Source organism: Aulostomus chinensis, chromosome 13 (assembly GCF_037954235.1).
Source record: "Aulostomus chinensis isolate RoL2024-O1b breed Wild chromosome 13, RoL_Achi_v1.0, whole genome shotgun sequence".
Classification (NCBI taxonomy): domain Eukaryota; kingdom Metazoa; phylum Chordata; class Actinopteri; order Syngnathiformes; family Aulostomidae; genus Aulostomus; species Aulostomus chinensis.
This window is the reverse complement of record NC_141332.1, coordinates 24,771,651-24,789,274: the sequence shown is the minus strand read 5'-3', so window position 1 is coordinate 24,789,274 and position 17,624 is coordinate 24,771,651. Positions and strand designations below refer to the sequence as shown.

General features: G+C 46.6%; 1 protein-coding gene across 2 annotated transcripts; it reads left to right on the top strand.

The window, feature by feature from the left end:
• The first annotated feature begins 3,742 nt into the window (after window positions 1-3,742).
• Window positions 3,743-15,378, top strand: fgf24 (fibroblast growth factor 24). Of its 2 annotated transcripts, none has more exons than XM_086222263.1 (5): window positions 3,743-3,835; window positions 4,026-4,062; window positions 8,714-8,882; window positions 13,213-13,319; window positions 15,089-15,378. In XM_086222263.1, exons 1-5 carry the CDS (start codon window positions 3,804-3,806, stop codon window positions 15,359-15,361), a joined length of 618 nt encoding a protein of 205 aa, XP_086078389.1. In that variant the 5' UTR covers window positions 3,743-3,803; the 3' UTR covers window positions 15,362-15,378. The 2 variants fall into 2 exon arrangements, with proteins under 2 accessions (XP_086078389.1, XP_086078388.1); XM_086222262.1 differs by having other exon boundaries at window positions 8,714-8,891.
• Window positions 15,379-17,624: the final 2,246 nt, after the last annotated feature.

Sequence of the window (17,624 nt, the reverse complement as noted above, 5' to 3'; positions counted from 1 at the left end):
AGGCTGATTTCAGTGAGATCAGAGGAAGAAGGCCTTCCCGTTTTGGCCTTCACATGCTTGTCGGCCTGTGACTTTTAGTTTAAAGAAAAAAGGGGTTTCTGGATGGCTTGTACGGTGGTCGCCCCTCTGCATCGGTTGCCTCACCTTGGGAGTTGAATGGGACACCCCTCGAATACGACTACCCACCCCTCCCTCGCCGCCCCGGCACCCCTCTTTTCCTTTAAGTCAATATGTCCGTGTCAGAGATGAAAGTGCAAAGTGGGAGGGACGCGGAGGGGGTCCTGACACTAATGTAGTACATTGGGCTTCACTAACTGATCTGCCAAGTTCTTTTGTCAAGCCTTAAATGCCTGCTAGGGCCCTTTGAACCGCGGAGCGCCCGCCCGCCCTCAGATGCCTCCTCCCTCAGCTTCAATGAGATATCCCCTGTGACATTCCCACAGTCTCGTCGCTGCGGACAGACACGCATAGCTGCACGGACGCAGCGAGGTTCAAATTCAAAGGCTTGAAAGGAGTCTGGGAGTCGTCTAAATAACATCATTCACCACTCTGCAGCTCTGAGTTAAAACTTCAGTTCCCGTTCAGCGGGACTGAAACGGAACTGGCAGAAGCGTCTGCGCGCGGAGGATCGTTCCAGGTCTGAAAGCACTTTCATTGGCTGCCAAGCACAGCAAGCCAGGTAAACCAAGACCTTTAACTTTTAGATTTCTTGTTTTTTTTTTTTTTTTCTCACTCCTTCATTCTTGCCGGCTGATCTCGGCGGGTAACCTTACCCCGGCTCTCCAGTGCCCCCACCCCTCCCGCCTCCTCCCAGCCTCAGAAACTGGACATTCAAACATCTCTGCTCATTCATGACGCTCGCTCCTGTTGCACCCCAGCGTTTGATGAATTGGAGCTGTTTTATCAGGCACTTTAGTCACATGACCAATGGTTTACATCCCCTTCCTTTCAACCCCCCCCCCGCTGCAAATATCTTAATATATCCTGAGGAAATAAAATACATAAAACTGGCAGCAAAGGTATTTGTCAATTCAGTTTTGTTTTGTTTTTTTTTGCAAACGCGTACGTGAGCGTCTCAACAAATTCTGTAGAATTCCACTCAAATTCAAAATTCGGAGGCCTGAATTTAACGCTGAATCATTTTTTTGTATTTTTGTTTTTATTTTAAAGTTCATTTACGATCCGGAGTGAATTAAAACGGTTTCATTTGGTTCTGATTTTATGAATGTAAGTAAACCTTTAATTTTTTTTCACATGCTGTTTTCTTTGTTGATTTTGCATAAAAACAATAACCAGCTTTTGGGGTTTTTTTTTAAAGGGAAAATTATTTACATCAAGATGAGAAAGAAAAGGAGGCTCATGGACGATGAATTCTTTATTCCTGACAGCCAGATGTGTTCATGTCTGTTTAAAAAAAAAAAAAAAGACGTGCAGGAACGTCGCCGCTCCTGTCTTGTGATTATTCTAGATAAGCAGTTGGATATCTGCTTCCTCTCTATCAGGGGCCTTCCTCCTCCTCCTCCTCCTCCTCCTCCTCCTCTCCTTCCTAGCTCAGGTGACCACATCCAGCTGCAGCTCTCTCTCTCTCTCTCTCTCTCTCTCCTCTCAGTTGTGGATTTACAGTCATGCTCCGAGAGCTTTGTCACAAACATGTGCTTAAGAGGCGACGAGTGAATCCACAGTGCTCTCTCTCTCTCTCTCTCTCTCTCTCTCTCTCTCCCTCTCTCTCTCTCTCTCTCTCTCAGCCTCTGGGGGAATTGCTGTTTATCACCTTGTTCCCTTTGAGTCTGCTGCCCTTTTTCTTGACTTTCAGGGAGGAAATCTTTATACAGGGATGAGAAGCAGCTGAAGAACTGAACAAATTGTGTGTGTGTGTGTGTGTTTTTTTGTTTGTTTGGTTTTTTTTTAATGTTGCCATGATCCCTCCTCCCCTCCCCCCCCTCCTCCCCCCAGGGCAGACAACGCCAAATTAGTCAGGCGTTAATTACCTGCATCATAGTTAGGGAATAATTTACCTGCGCTGTGGTTGACAGGATCAAACCCACATCAAGGCTTTGCTCCTCGTGCAGACAACACGACGTTGTGATCCAAATTGTGAAGCAGAAGGATGGAATATACAAAACAAAACAAAACAAAACTACATGTCAAGATAATAAAATGTATTTTTTGTTTATCTGTTTGCCTGCTGATGTTGACCAGCAGCTGGAGCTCCTTTTAATTCCCCACTAAACGCGCTGCTGGAAGCCCTTTGAAATCCCCAAGATGGGAAATTATGTATGTAATCATTTAGGATCATTTTGAATATCAATGGGGCTGGAATGCCGAGGATCCAGTTTTAATGGGACAATAAAGAAGAACCACAAAGGTTTTTCTTTTTTTTTTCCTCTCCTTTTTTCTTTTTTGTTTAATGGCAGCAGGGATGTGGGTTCATTTTTACTGCTGCCAGCTCTGAAGCGCTCGTAAACACATTCACACCTCTCTTTCATTTAAATGCGGGATAAGTTATAGCACATTATTGAAGAAAAAAAAAAGAGTAAAAAAAAAAAAAAATCAAGGCCCGACAACAACCTGCATTTGAATGCTGTCTGGGAGCGCGGAGGGCCAATCCACAACCCGGCCGGAGTTCAAAAATAGGAGGAGAGGGAGACGCGGTTTCAGTCGCCGGAGCCAAAACTGATCATTATTAGAAGAAGAAAAAAAAACGCGTTCAACAGAAAGAGAGCGAAACGATCCTATGGATCATTCGAGGAGCGTGGAACCTCGGAGCAACAACCTGCTCTCAGCTCCGGGAAAACCGCTGCATGTCAGAACATCAGATAAATTTACACCCTGTGAGGAAAAAGGAAAAAAAAAACGTGTGAAATTAAATATTGTTTTTTTTTTTTTTTAAGTAAGAAAAAAAAAAGAAATTCATCTCCTTGTTCTCTGTGCAGCGTTTTGCCCCACCGACAGGAGGGAGGGGGGGGGGGGGGAGGGAAAAAACCCCTCTCTCCAAAGCTGATGGTCCCAAGATTACCCTATCAGGTGCAAACCGCTGACATGTTTCCTCCCACCAACAACAAAAAAGCCTCTCTGTGCCCAAATCTCCAGCCGCAGACGCACAAACACCACTGACAGGCACTGCTGCGCCATCACCAGCCCCCAGACCTCTCCAGGGATCCGCTGCTGCTGACATTTCCACACCCCTTCTTCTTCTTCTTCTTTTTCTTCTTCCTTTAAAAAAAAACTTCTTTTTTTGGGATAAGTTCCTTTACGCGAGTTGTTGTAAAGGTGGAAGTTCCTTTCTTGTTGTGTTTTTTCCTTTTTTCTACCACCACCACCACCACCATCGCGGCACTTGGTAGAATAAAAATGACCCGTGCAAGGTGTAGAAATCCCCCGCAGGTACGGACGGAGCTCAGGAGCTCGTGATCTCTGGAGCAGCAGGATTGGGATTGTGAGGCAAAACTTCGAAGGATATTTTTTTTTTTTTTTTTTTGGAGCGAGGGTTTTTTGTTTTTTGTTTTTTTCAGAGAGCGAGAGAGAGCGCGCTGAATCCTCCCCACGCTCGGCACCGGCTGACGGAGGGATTTCAGGGGACCCAATGTTGCACTCCGTGACTCCGCTGCTCTCCAGTGATCCACCCGTACGCCGGGGTTCAGCCTCCTACTTCCCTTCGGAGCAGCAGCAGCGCGCGTAAAGGACGCGCGGCGGAGCGGAAGCGAAGAGAAAGGAGGAGGGGGGAGGGGGGGGGGAAGGCGATTTCGCCAACCTTTTCCCGGGGCTCTAATTCTGTGGAAGCAGGTGTATTTCTGCGAGTCAAGATGTCTCCACTGCCTTCGAGGTTCATCTACCTGTAAGTGTTCCCCGCATCTCCGCGCATTAAATCAGCACATTCTCACCAATAGAAGCCGCTAAAATGCTCCATATTTGCGCGTTGCTGTCATCCAGGTAGGCTGCTTTTTTTCTTCATGTAATTGCCTGTGTGATTCACCCCCCCCCCTCCTCCCTTCTCCCCCCCCCCCTCTCTCTCTCCCCCCACTTAGGTGTTTACATTTCCTGGTACTCTATTTCCAGCTGCAGGTATGTACTCCCACGTTCAATCCTCTCTCTCTCTCTCTCTCTCTCTCTCTCTCTCTCTCTCTCTCTCTCTCTCTCTCTCTCTCCTGTGTGTGTGTGGTTTTCAAACTGGTTGCCTATAATGTCATCAAAGTAGCACACGGAAACAGGACCAGAACAACGAGGGGAGAATTGAGGTTAAAACACGTGTTCAAGTCGCCGGAACTCTTAATTCGTGTCCTTTCCATGGTCCTACGCTGTAAATTGCTAGTAAAGCAATAATATTAGACACTTTTTTGAAGTATATATATATATATATATATATATATATATATATATATGGAGAGAGAGAGAGAGAGAGAGAGAGATAAGAAATGATTCCGGGATTTTACAGCAGGGTTTCGTGGCTCCGAGGTTAAAAGTTCCTCTGTGAGCAGATGGGCTCCTCTGGCTCTCGTTGCTTGGGTTTTTATTGGTCGCGTAATGATTTGCAGGCGTCTGCTCACCTAATTGACGGCGCGCTGTGGCTGGGATGAGACGCACGGATCAGTTCATTGGGTTGGATGCGGCGAATTTTTGCACCGTTGAGAAGCTTAATAGCGTTAAAGAGGCAGGTTCTGCGCTCGTTCTTAATAATAAGGCAGGCAGTGTTTGAGCTACGCAGTAGTCCGTCCTCCCCCCCCCCTTTAATTATCACCATAACAGATTACACAGACTTTTTGGAATTTTACCATCATTGGGAGACTTTTTCTTTGGCGAACAATTTACAAACGTTATAAAACATTATAATTATAGCTGTTCTTTTTTTCCCAAATTAGCACCAGCCAGCTCACTTCTGTCAAAAAAAAAATCCTGGTGTAAATTTCGTGGTTCATGATGATGACTATCATTATCATTATTATTATTATTATTATTATTATTATTATTTGCGAAAGGGAAAAAGAAGGGGGGAAAAAAGAACCCCCCCTCCCCCCCAGAAGAGAAATGTTATGTAAGTCTTGATTATTCCGACAGAACTGACACAAACAAAGTGTTGACTGGCCACTCCTCGCATAAGACAAGATGAGGTTCGTGCACAGCCTGGCCCGGGGGAGTTCTGGCTGTTTGTTGTGGCTCAGTAGAAGTGTGTGTGTGTGTGTGTGTGTGTTTAAACAGATTGATGCTTTTATCAAGTACTGGAGAAGCAGGGCGTCTCTTAAAAGATAAAGTAATAACCCAGAAAGTCTCGTCGCTCGTGGTCTCTCCGTGATGTTGGCCCACTCAGCGCCGCTCCACGCGGCTGATGGCTCTTACGTGTCACGCCGCGGTTGTGATTTAATGAGGAAAAACAACAGAGGCAACCACAGTTGGAACTTCACTTTGTGTGCACTGCCAACAAGAGAGAGTATTCTTTTTTTTTTCTTTCTATTTTGGTGTGTGTGACCCTTTGTGTGTGTGTGTGTGACAAGCAGATAGTAAGGTGTATCTTTAATGGATGCTACAGCTAAGCTTCCTCCGTGAAGATGAGCACCAGACGTTTGAAGTTTCAACCGTATCCGTTTTCATGCTGTGCCTTTGAAGAAAGACGACAGGGCGATAAAAAGTGTTGTCGCTGGCGTTCGCCTCAGCCATGAACTCAGGCTTTCCCTTGACGTGAAACGCAACCAAACACACCTTCATGTTTGTTTAGAGATGGCGGGGATTTGAGATAAATCCCTCAGCGGCTCAGTTCTTCCTCAGCTTCATGCTTTGAGGTCGGATTGACAAAAGATGATGCTGATGTTTGTCTTTTGGAAAGGATCCACTCTTTCTTTTTTCTTTTTTTACACTTATTACTCTGCATATAATCCCACTTATTTAAGAACATCACTGCCACACACACACACACATATATATATGTATGTATATATATATATATATATATATACATAATATTTTGCTCCGCACTTCCCAGGCGCGAGGCTGCAGTCAAAGTTCTGACCTCTTGGATTGTTTATGGATGAGAAGTCCTGTGGTTGACACCATCTCCCTCCCTCTTTCTCGGCCGGGGTGGCTTCTCATGTTAACCGCTCAGCTCTGAAATGCATGACATCCAGGGTTTTTCCTTGTGAACACCCACCAGACGCGGAGAGTGTGAGGAAAATGTGAAGCTGTGCATGAGTAGTACTCTGCTGGGAGCGAACGTTAGAAGAAGCTCAGCTGATGCGGTTGTAGTTTTGGGTTGCACCAGCTGAGTTGAAACGTAGCCTAGTTTGAACTCCAGCTGAAGCTCAGCTAACACTTTGAGGGTTGCACCAGCTGTCAAAGTTCTCCCAGGATGAGGAGGAGATAAACTGGCTGTTTATAACCGGGCACCATTGGATTGTTTAACCAATAACTCTGGCTGTTTGACATCAGTTGAGGCTGTAGGTTTTAATCATCACCTCATCGTGATGTTTGTTCCTCATCTACCAAAGCTGCCTTTTAGCCTCTTGGAGCAGTTAGGATGAGCCTCGTGTCTCTGTGTTGCACTCAAACAAGGACAAAGGTTAATCGTTAAACTGGCTCGCCTCGTCGTAGCGTTGAGTGGTCCTTCACCCGACGTACACGCTTTGTCCCTCAGTTACTCACACGTGTATTTCTTGACCTCACAAAAGTGTATTTGTTTCTTTCCTGCATCACTTCGGTGTGAATGCAGAAAGAGCCAGCCACGCGTTTTTAGCTCAAAGCTAATTGGGGTTGCCAGCTAAAACAGCAGCCCCCCCCCCAAAAAAGATGTCTGTTTAGTAGATGTCTTATACCCAGGAACCCGCAACAGAACAAAAAAACTATCAACACTATTTTGTTTGGCACTGCCGTGAGCGATGCGTGTGAGCTACATCCATAGAAAGTGCTCGCTCGCGGTTACACGACGCGCGTTCGCGAGTCCTTGAAAGGCAAAATTACACGTTAAGAGTGAGGTATCGCTTTAAAGGACAACTTACCCATCGCTGGTGCGACGGCAGCTGGACCTCCAACCACGAAGCTCATCAGTTTGTGTCTTTGTTTTACGAGCGGCCGAAACGTTTTAGTCACACGGTCGAGGTTTAGATTGATTAGCGGAGTCCTGGTGGTTGAGAGTCTTTTTTTGTTGCTGCTTTACCTTCACGAAGACGTTTAACTTATCTATACTGTGTCTCGTAAACTGGAGTGGAGGGAGTTTGGGGGGTTGGGGGGAGACCGGCTGGGTATTACTGGATTACAAACAGCACATAGATACACATCTGAGAAAAACATTTAGAAAAAGAGAAATCTTGGCCTCAGGATTTCCCCACTGTTTTCAATAAATTTTCATGCCTTGAAACAAATAGGAACGCACATATTTGGAGCATCAGAGGGTAAAACAGTTTGACATCCAGCCTTATATATGTCGTCACATTCCCTCGTGCCAAAAGTAACATTATGGGCGTGTTTCCTAAATGTCAAGATACAGAAGCTGTGTCCCAGTCTGGGGGCTGGTCCACATTTCTAAACCAAATATGTCATAATGAGTCAACAAGTTAAGTCCCATTTAAAAGGCTCTCACAATCTTGTGTGCAATCTGTTGGACATTTGACGGCAGTCTTCTTTCTGATTTGACATTGCAAGCTGATGCATGCGCCGGTTTGTGAACAAGTAGGTCCAACCCTGAGTGGGCCGCGTCCCTCCGAGGATTAGACACCAGAACTGGGGCACAGCTTGTATGACACCAGGTGCAGAGGAGCCAGATTAGGAGCCTCAGTAGGGTTCGCACTCGCCAAAACTTGTTTGTTTTCCTCTCTGAGTTTAAGGATTTTTTTCTCCTCTTTTCTTTTCTTTTCTTTTTTTTTTTTTTTCTACTGTGGCTGCAATTCCCCATCATGTTTGCTAGATGTCATTAATTTGCTGAAGTTAGAATAACAAGGACTCGGGGTATGTAATGTGTATATAATTAGCCACCTGAGAGCAGCCACATAAAAAGCCATTACTGTGCAATTACCACACCATACAGCTGTGGAAATGGGATCTTGGCGTGAACTAAGATTCCAGGGCTTCTGAAAGTATACGTTTCCTCTCGCTCTTCCATATGTCGAGTTGCTTTTCTGACGTGCCGCTGAGGTCCGCAATTTCCCGTTTTTTATGTCAGGTCTAAGGTGACTCATAAACATCAGACAGGTGAATTCTGAGAGGCGGGTTTGTAATAATTCGATGAAAAATTCCTCCTACAAGAATGTATTTGCGGTGCGAGATGCCTCTTGCCATCCCGCCTGCTGTGTTTCCTAATTTATGGACCCTACGTCGCCTGCAGGCAGATATTTGTTTGATGATAGTGCAACAGGTCTGGATGCTTCAGGTGTATAATTGCTAGTGGCTTCCTTGCTTGTGGAAATGGAGTACAGGTTTATCAATATGGCCCAGGGCACATACTAAACTGCTCTTTCACCACAGAGCAACATTTTGCACTTGTTCTGTGAGATTTTTGCCCAAACTTCATTAACACATTTAGCAGCTTGTAAATGCAGCGCATATAAAATGTAAAAAGCAGAGAGAAAAACACTTAAAAGCCCCAAGTACAATTTCCAGGTTGTTAATCTCAGTTTTATCACTGTTTTCTTGACACAGGGCCCATACATGCAACAGCACTGGTCCAGTGTTCGTCATCTTTCTGTGTTTCTTCATCCTCTCTCTGTATTTCTTCTCGTCTTACCCGTCTGTGCAGGAATCCCAGCAGAGCTCTGCTGATTTCAGGTTTTACATCGAGAACCACACAAGGAATCCCGACGACCTGAGCAGGAAGCAGGTACGGATCTACCAGCTATACAGCAGGACCACGGGCAAACACGTCCAGATCCTGGGGAAGAAGATCAACGCCAACGGAGATGATGGGGGCAAGTATGGTATGGGAGAACTCCTGTGCATATCACCTGACACCTTAGCTAGTCGGCTCACACTGACAGTGGAGAGAGTGGCAGAGAAACTGGCTTCTCTGGTTGTTCACTGCATGGATTGGAGGTTGTTAGCAGTGCTGGGGGATTGGCTGGAGCCAGAGAGGATGGGAACTGCTGGTTGGGGAAAAGGTTGGTTGCAGCATTTTGTCATCCAGAGCAAATCTATGCTTACTTAAGTTGAAAGTCTGTAAGGAGACAAAAATGGGTCGGAAGTTAAACACTTTGCCAAATGTTGTTTCCTGTTTCTGAGTGGTGGGTGATGAGCTCACACGGGGGTGGAGCGTAAAATCCCGTCATGGCTTTTGGAGTTTTTAATTAAACTGAAAAGAGTTTGGAAAAACCTCGTAAGCCAGCTCGATAACAGGCTTTTGCAAGCGGATACAGGCAAAGCTTCGGCGAGCAGTGTCAAGTATGGTAGCCCTGAGGTGTCAAAAAACAAACACAGGGAATGCACACAAACCATCCTCACCCGGAAAGCAAGTGGACGTCAGATACCAGAGCCCACTATTTTATATTTAAATGATAGTAAAGTTTTCATCTAATCCAATCGACAAAACAACAGTTAAATCAGACTGCATCACTACACGGCGAGAAAGTGGAAGGAGGATGGACAAACTATGGTCGTACGCCGCTATTTGGAGCTGAAAACCGGCTCTGGAGGTACATTTATGTCCCCTGGAAACCTCCTGAATCTCACACGCGTTTGCGACGCTCCTTCTCGTCTGTTTATACTCTTGTTTAAACATTTGAATTATTAGAAACAGTGGACATTGACCTAGCAGAAAGAAGCTAACAAGGCTAGCAGTGATATTGTGGGCACGCCACATGCGCAGGTGTTGAAAAACAGAGTCATCCTATCCTTGCAGGCGCCTTAATCCGTATTATTATGAGATTATAGCCTCCTGGTGTACGTCTGTGAAAATGAGACGTAAGTAGAGTCAAATACAGCAGAGTCAGACAGAGGAACAAGCTAGCAACAGAGGCGGTAGAAATCTGCCGAAAGAGACACACACACACAAAAAAAACCACTTGTCAGGTTGCTGAATGGACCATTTTTAGTCGGGGCTTGTTTTGCGCTGCCATCACCCAACATGGTCTCCTCTCTTTGTGGATTTGTTTACCAAAACCAGAGCGAATGAGAAAGCTGCTGATCAGTGAAGCGCTCTTTGATGCAGTGGCACAAACATAAAACAGCGGGACATGTGTTGTGCTCTGCTGCGGATATTTTGCTCATAACAGCTGACTCATGGCTCTGAAATTGCTGCTCTTGAATGCCTCTGAGTGAGTGTGTTCAGTCGCAGATGCGCAGAGGCAAAGTTTCCTCACTGCTTGTTAGAGCTTGAGTGGAAGCAGATCCAATTTCTCCCATGAGGCTTTGCCAATTCTACCCTCCGCTCCTCCTCCTCCTCCTCCTCCTCCCCCGGCCCCCATCTCCTCCTCCTCCTCCTGCCCATCCAGCTGCAGTACCTGGCACCTGTGAACTCCTTTGCACTCACTAATAAGGCTCCGGAAGATATTCTCTATCACTCTAATCCACTCTCAGTCACCGTCACAGCAAAGGGCCACAGGCCTCCGCCGGAGAAACATGTTGCTTTGGTGCAGAACCTTGTGACCGCAGCGTCCAGCGAGTCCTCATTTGCAGCCTAAGTGGAGTGACTTATCATTCTTTGTAGGTTTTAGCTGCGCATATTCACTACTTTTAAGAGACGAGAACAATCCCTTTGTCTGTCATAAATGACGCCTGCCCTGAGCAGATTCTGGGTCGGGGGCTTTTAAACTGATAAAAGCTGGACTCTTTTCATCCACGCGGGAGTTTTTTTTGACCGTTCGAGGTCCTGCATTGTTTTAACAACTAGGTTTCCTGCACAAGAAGCAAATCATAGCTTAAAGCCAGACGCGGTTACAGCCGAAAGGGAAATGTTTCAGTGAGAGTTTTGCTTCCTGCCCTTTCACGGACACGTCAGCTACGGGGGTAATAATGCCCATTCTTGTGATCGCCATCGGCTCCCTTGACCAACAGCAAATGGATTTTCAATCATTACGGGGAAAAAAGCTCTTTGACAAACGAGCGTTATGAGTCTCATATGCTTTATTCAAAGATATAATCAATTAAACAGCACTTTTATGATTATTGAAGCATAAATGCCAAGAGGCAGAAGCTAATGTTGTGCTGTGGATGAACCTCCCGCGGACGCAGGGCTTTCATGTCCCCGCAACGAGCCTCAACTGCTTTCATCCCATTTGGCCACTTGTTAGCAATCACCATTTTAAACAAACAGAGAGTTTCAAGAAGAGGAGCATTTACTGAAGTACTTTATTCAGTAGAACAAAAACAAAATCCAAGTGGTTTGACCGCTGACCCTATTCCAGGGATTAAGCTGAGAACCCATTCTCATTCCTGCGTCTCTCCGTATCCAAATATGATTATCAGAAACACTTGTGTGACCGATTCCAGACTTTAGGAAATCAGCTTCTGGACCCTGCAAACTAGCTCTTTTCATTTTTATGATTTATCCTGAACTCGGAGCTTCTTGAGCCGACTTTTATGACATTTACTGGTTGTCTTAAAGACCTAGAATATGTGGATTGTAGTTTCGAAACGCTTACTCTGTAAATAAAAGCACCGCATTCCCTCCTCTCTGAGCTCCGTGTTCCTTGTTAGTGGTATTGATGATGGCGAGACTCTACTCCGTGTTTGTTTTTGCTGAACTATGACTCAAGAAGCCAAGTTTGCCAAATCAACAATGGTTTACCGCCATCGTGTGAAGACAGAGTTTGGACGTGGTTCTCCGAGAGGGAAATATTGTTTTATCTGATGTTCTGGTTCAGATCTCCATGGCTGAGGTTGAATTTTGGACATCTTTGCAAAAATCAGTTGACACTGAGAGGAAAAAGTGCTGTCAGATGGCTCCCCAATTGACTTTTAAAGGTGCATCATCTCACACACACACACGCGCGCACACACACACACACACACACACACACACACACACACACACACACACACACACACACACACTGAAACACGGGGGGGGGGGGTTTGAATTAAACTGCCATCTCTCAAAGAAGAGAAGACCAGTTTCACCTTTAACTCAGGTCTTCTGCTCTCTGCTGTCCCCCTGGGGAGGGGGGGGGGGGGTGTAGGGAGGGAGGGAAGGGACTTCTGCCCTCCAGCCCATCCCGTCCCCTCGGCCTATTCTTCCTCTGCTCCCTTGAGCGCCACTGAATGGACCTGTGTGTTAAACAAATGGATCATCTTAACTTTTTGATTGAGTGAGCACAGACTAAAGGGAACTTGAAACCTAATCCTGAGGGGCACATAACCGCTCCACAAATGTTTGGCAGATCTCTCTGCCGGTCGAGGGGCGAGCCGAGACAAAGGTGACCTCGCAGGGGTTAACATTTAAGATGGGGGGGGGGGGGGGTTAAGGAAAATAGGAGGCACTGGGACGCATCTGGAGAGTGGATTACTGTTACGTTACCTCAACTGTGTTGAAAATCAACTAAACCATCATAGTTGTGAAGTATTGAGCGCGTTCACGTCACCACGAGTCACGAATGTACGTGCGGGATTTGGTCAGATTAGATTCCCCTCCTCGACAGGAAGGACAGTTGAATCCGAGGTCCAGTTTATATCAGCGGTTCCAGTACACAATTGGAGGCCGAGGTATTTAACACGCAGAGTTTTCTGTAAAAAAGAAGAAAAAAGAAAGAAATTGTACCCATCAGTGGTGGATGATTTGTTGTGCAGTTTTTAGTTTTTGCAAAAGTTGAGCATGATAGGAAAAAGGTACAGCAGGACCTGAAAACTGTCCAACAGAAATGGGAAAAGCACGCAGGGGTGGAACTCAAAACGATCAGTGTCGATGTGGTGATCGGCCAATCAACGGTTCAAGGTGCTTGATGCCAAGTCCGAGGGACCCCTGCTGGGATCTCGGCCGCCCTCATCCCGACGCCCTGCGGCTTCTTTCAACAGCCCAGGAATGAAGTGTGAAGCCAAATTTTAGCACCTTTGTTTGGGGGGGGGGGGGGGGGGCGAGTTTATACATAAATAAACGTAACGGATGACGTGGATGGACACGTAGCGCAGGGCCGCTGAATCTGATCGCATCAAAATGGTGTCGTGCCGTATCAGCAGATTCTGCGTCATCGCTCAGGGAATCCAACGTCCTGTCACGACGGGGGGAAAAAAGCACGTTTGCCGGCATTCACGGGAATCCTGGCGCAGTTTAGACGCGGCCCTAACGGAGTCTACTCTTCTCTGTTCCAGCTCTTCTTGTCGTCGAGACCGAAACCTTTGGGAGTCACATCCGAATAAAAGGAAAAGAGAGCGAGCATTACATTTGCATGAACGAGAAGGGCAAAATAGTGGGAAGGGTGAGTATCCGTCTCCACTGGGGAAGTGTTTCTCTGATTGTCTTTTGTTTTGTTTTTTTAATATCAGAAATGTTACAGGGATCTCTTAATCCCAGCTGCGTCAGCCTCCGATCTGCTTTCTCCTGCTGGTTTTTGTACGCTCCAACAAAACCCCTTTGATAACTCCCAGCCATTCTTCCATTACGTAATGGGCCTACTCCTTTGACACTCGATCAGTCAATTACAGACTGCAATCACCACAATGCATTGAGAGACTAATGGTCACTTAGGAGGAATGCCATTGCAATTATATCACTTAGTCGCACCAGGTGGCCGCCAGCGTGGGATGACTGCATGTGACTCGGCGAGCGCTCGGACGGGGGGGTGGGGAGAGGAGTTTCTGGAGACGCACCTGTGATTCCCCCCACTTTGCTGCATCAGTGAGTCATGATGTCAGCGCCAACGTTTTCGCTGTCTCTCATCGGGTCCATCCGTCAGACAGGCGCGTTTTGGGGTTTCAGTTGCAGGGGTATTTAAAAATGGACTCCCTCCTGGGAACTTCATTAAACAAATGACAAAATGGCATTTGTCACCGTCAGCGGCTTTCAGCTCGGTTGATACGGGAGAATGTGACGCAGCATAAATCGCATCAGCGTGGACAGAACCGGCTAAACACGCGGCGGCACCTTCTTCTTCTGACGGATGTTTTTTGTGTGTGTGTGTGTGTGTGTGTGTTTTTGGATCTCTGAGTTCAAGTGAGAAGCCGATACTCGGCTCTCATCTGGGGGCGGTGCTCGGCTAAACTCCGTTAACCACCCACGCATTCGCCGTACACGAGTGACATCATCAATTGTAGCATTTATCCAAGAAAGTTAAATCTTGAACGTGAGTCTTACATATGGCCCGCGGTGGACGTGACCAGCCCATCGAAGAGGTTCTAACTGTAACGATAACCGTTACAATCACGGGAAAACTTCTCCTAAACGTGACAGAAGCTGAATATCGTTTATCATTTTTATTATTGATAAACCAACATGAGCTTCGTATGATCCCACCTTCAAGTTCTGCTTTGGTTTGGGCACAAAAACACTTCTCACGTCTTAAGTGTGGCGGCGCAACCTGGCACTGACAACCGTCACCGCTCATTCCTAGGAGCCGGAAAAAACGCTTGCCTGTGCTGACATCTGGAATGATAACTTGTTGGTTCACCCCTGGGTTTCAAGACCCCGCGGTCCATGTCGCCACAGGACCTACCCCCCCCCCCCCCCCCCCCCCCCCCCCCGCGGACGTTCACGGCCCCCCACAAGTGCGGTCTCACCTGTTTCCTGGTACATTCGCGATGCTGAACACAGCAAACGGCTTTTTTCAGGGGGTGTATGTGCAGTGGAGAAGGATGAATTTCTGCCGTTTGCCCCCCTGGTCACTCCCTCCACGCACCTCCTGAGAGTCGGCCGCCACCGCCGCCACCGCCTCTGCCGCCTCCACCTCACGTATTTGCTCCCTGTGACAACACAGCTCGCACATTTCTTTCGACAATTTTTTTTCTCTCTCTCTTCAAACTGTACAGGCCCCTCAAGTGTTTCTCTGTTTAGATGCACAGAATACTTGTCCCGGAATGTTCTCGTCCACATACTTTGTCCCAAACGAAACGCTGGTTTTCAAGGAAGTGGGACAATTTAAAGCACACTGGAGCAGAAGGAACTTAGGCAATGGAAATAAGCCGGACCGTTCAAGGCTCATTCAGCCACGCTAATGATTCATTAACGTCCCGTTTTCTTTTCCTTTCTCAGCCCGATGGAAGGAAGCAGGAATGCGTCTTTGTCGAGGAATTCCTGGAGAACAACTACACAGCTCTGGTTTCGGCTAAGTACAAAGGATGGTACCTCGGCTTCAACCGGAAGGGGCGGCCCAAGAAAGGCTCGCGGACCACACAGAGGCAACAGGAAGTCCATTTCATGAAGCGCCACCCGAAAGGCCGGGTGGATCCGCTGGAGGAGTTTCGATTCACCACAGTAACTAAGCGGACACGAAGGGCTCGACGATTAAAACCCAAGAGGAATTAACAGGACCGATGTGGGACAGCACTAATTTTCCTCTGGGGGGGGGGGGGTGTGGAGGGGGGGAGGTAGGGAGGGAGGGAGAGGAGAGGGGTGTTGATGTGGGAGGGAAGGGGAAGTCAAAAAATCTCAAGCTCCTTGTCTTAAAAGACTCCACTTCTGTAACAGAAATACAGACTAAAAGAACAAAAAGATGTTTTATTTTTGTATTGTTTCAGGACGACTGAATATTGGTTCCCTGGCTGATTGCCCGACTGGTGGATTCTCCTGGGGTGATGATGTCAGTGTGCTAATGTGTCTGTCTCCTTATTTATACTGGATAAACTAAAGGACCTCTGGGAGAATCGGTCGCCGTCGTCCTCAGACACATTTGAACTGCGAGCTGAATGTTTTTTGTGTTTTTTTTTTGTTTTTTTTACAATGGGGACTAAAGCAGGAGCTGACACAATGTTATAAAAATCAGCCAACTAGAGATTTATTGGAATACCTGTTGGTTTTTTTTGTTTGTGTTGCCCCTGACGACGCGGATCCCATACTTTCCACTGGAATCAGACACCATGGAGATGAGAGAAGAGAGGTGGCGGGCTGCAGGTGACACTGCGCCGCCGGGATTACTGTGTAGCTTTGAGTGCAATATTTTACAGGTCTCTCTCTTCCTTCTTTCTTTTTTTTTCTTTCGTCTTCTTCTTCTTCTTCTTCTTCTTTTTTTTTTTCCATATGTCTCTCAACCTCAGCTCGCGGATGGAATGCGCTCCGAGTACTGTGTGATTTCTTTGACACATCCACGCAGCCTGTGATTCAGCTAAAACACAACATGCTCGGACTCGTCAGGCAGCAGCCGTGGCCGTAGTCTTGTTTAAGAAAACAATACAAACAAAAACAGTGAATGTTATTAATAATTCCACACCGTCTTCCAACTTCGTCACATTTGGCAGATGGATGTTAATCCCTTTTTTTTTTTTGCGTCCTCTGAGCAAAAATGACTGGACTTGTTTTCTCTCCCTCGCTCCAGGAAAGGATGCCTCGGCGCTGTGAGCGCGAGCTAGCTGATGTTTTGGGGTTGGTGATGAAGACTTCTTCTACCTCCGTGTTCGTTTTGTTTATCCTCACGCAGTCAGACTGTCTGTGTTCAGTTAATCTCACGAACCTCTCAGTCAACACTGAGATGAACCGGGCTCTTCTTCCTTTTCTCTTTGGGTTCCCCCCCCCCCCCCCTTTCCAATTTTTTTTGTCTCTTTTTTTGGGGGGGGGGGCTGTGAGTTCATCTTTGCTGCTTTCACTCGAAAGTCTCAAAGATGCTCTTTTTTTTGGGGGGTGGGGGTGAGTTGGGTTGGTGTAGCTCCATGTTTGTTCGTCAGATAAATGCTCCACGGGCTGTAGCTCATCCGCCCCTGACCGCTCCATCAATCCACATCCAGGCTTTCCCTCGAAAACCCCAGATGACCAACTTCCCCGGGAAAACACTCCCGTGAACGGCGGTGAAGTTTGTGTGTGAACCCTGCAGGGGAAAGCGTCTGCTTCTGTCGTTCCTTCGCCAGCCTCTTGTCTCCAGTAGTATGTATTCACCTGTCTACTGGCAAGTTTTATATGAGTTGTTACTAACAACATGACACATTTATGATTTTTTTTTTAAACAAATGTAAGCAAAAAATAATTTTATGACTATTATTAAGATATTTATTGCCTCCCTTTGTAAATAAAATGTGATGAGTTTTATTTGGCCTCTGTTAATAAAATGAGGACTATATTTTAAATAGTTTTTAATGTTGTTACTGCACTCAGGAGGTGGTTGAAAGTGTTGTTGAGTTCCGTGAGGTGAACACTGAGAATCGCCCGGCTGAGAGAGGCGCTGCAGGTCCAGATGGGCTGGACATAGAGTACATTCCCTTCCCTGCATACTGCCAAGGTATGCATTTTTATATACAAACTCAAAAGTGTGAGCGCTGCTTTTAAGGTCAGCGCGTTTGAAATTGAGAAAGACCTCTTGCAACATCCCCTGGAGCTTTTTACATAGTGACGGTCAGCGAGAGTTCACCGGCAGCTTCCTCTTTTTTTTTTTTTTAAGATATTGACGCCGTTACGTAATTATCAAGTATTGATGGCTGAAAAGTACCCTTCTATACCTGCATGTTTAATGTCAGCACCGTGGGAGATGTGTTGATGTGTTTGTGTCAAGTGCTCCCTTGTGACGGAGAGCCGGTGGCCTCACAGACGAGAGTTTGTTCTGTTTTTTTTGTGACTGTGAGCTCCGACTTGTTCCCGGCGCTTT

Bases quoted from the DNA above. Each gene is read 5' to 3' on its own strand.
- fgf24 (XM_086222262.1), top strand. From the start codon at position 3,804: ATGTCTCCACTGCCTTCGAGGTTCATCTACCT. The intron at 4,063-8,713 runs GTATGTACTCCC...CCGTCTGTGCAG, and splicing joins TACTCTATTTCCAGCTGCAG to GAATCCCAGCAGAGCTCTGC. The intron at 8,892-13,212 runs GTATGGGAGAAC...TCTCTGTTCCAG, and splicing joins AGATGATGGGGGCAAGTATG to CTCTTCTTGTCGTCGAGACC.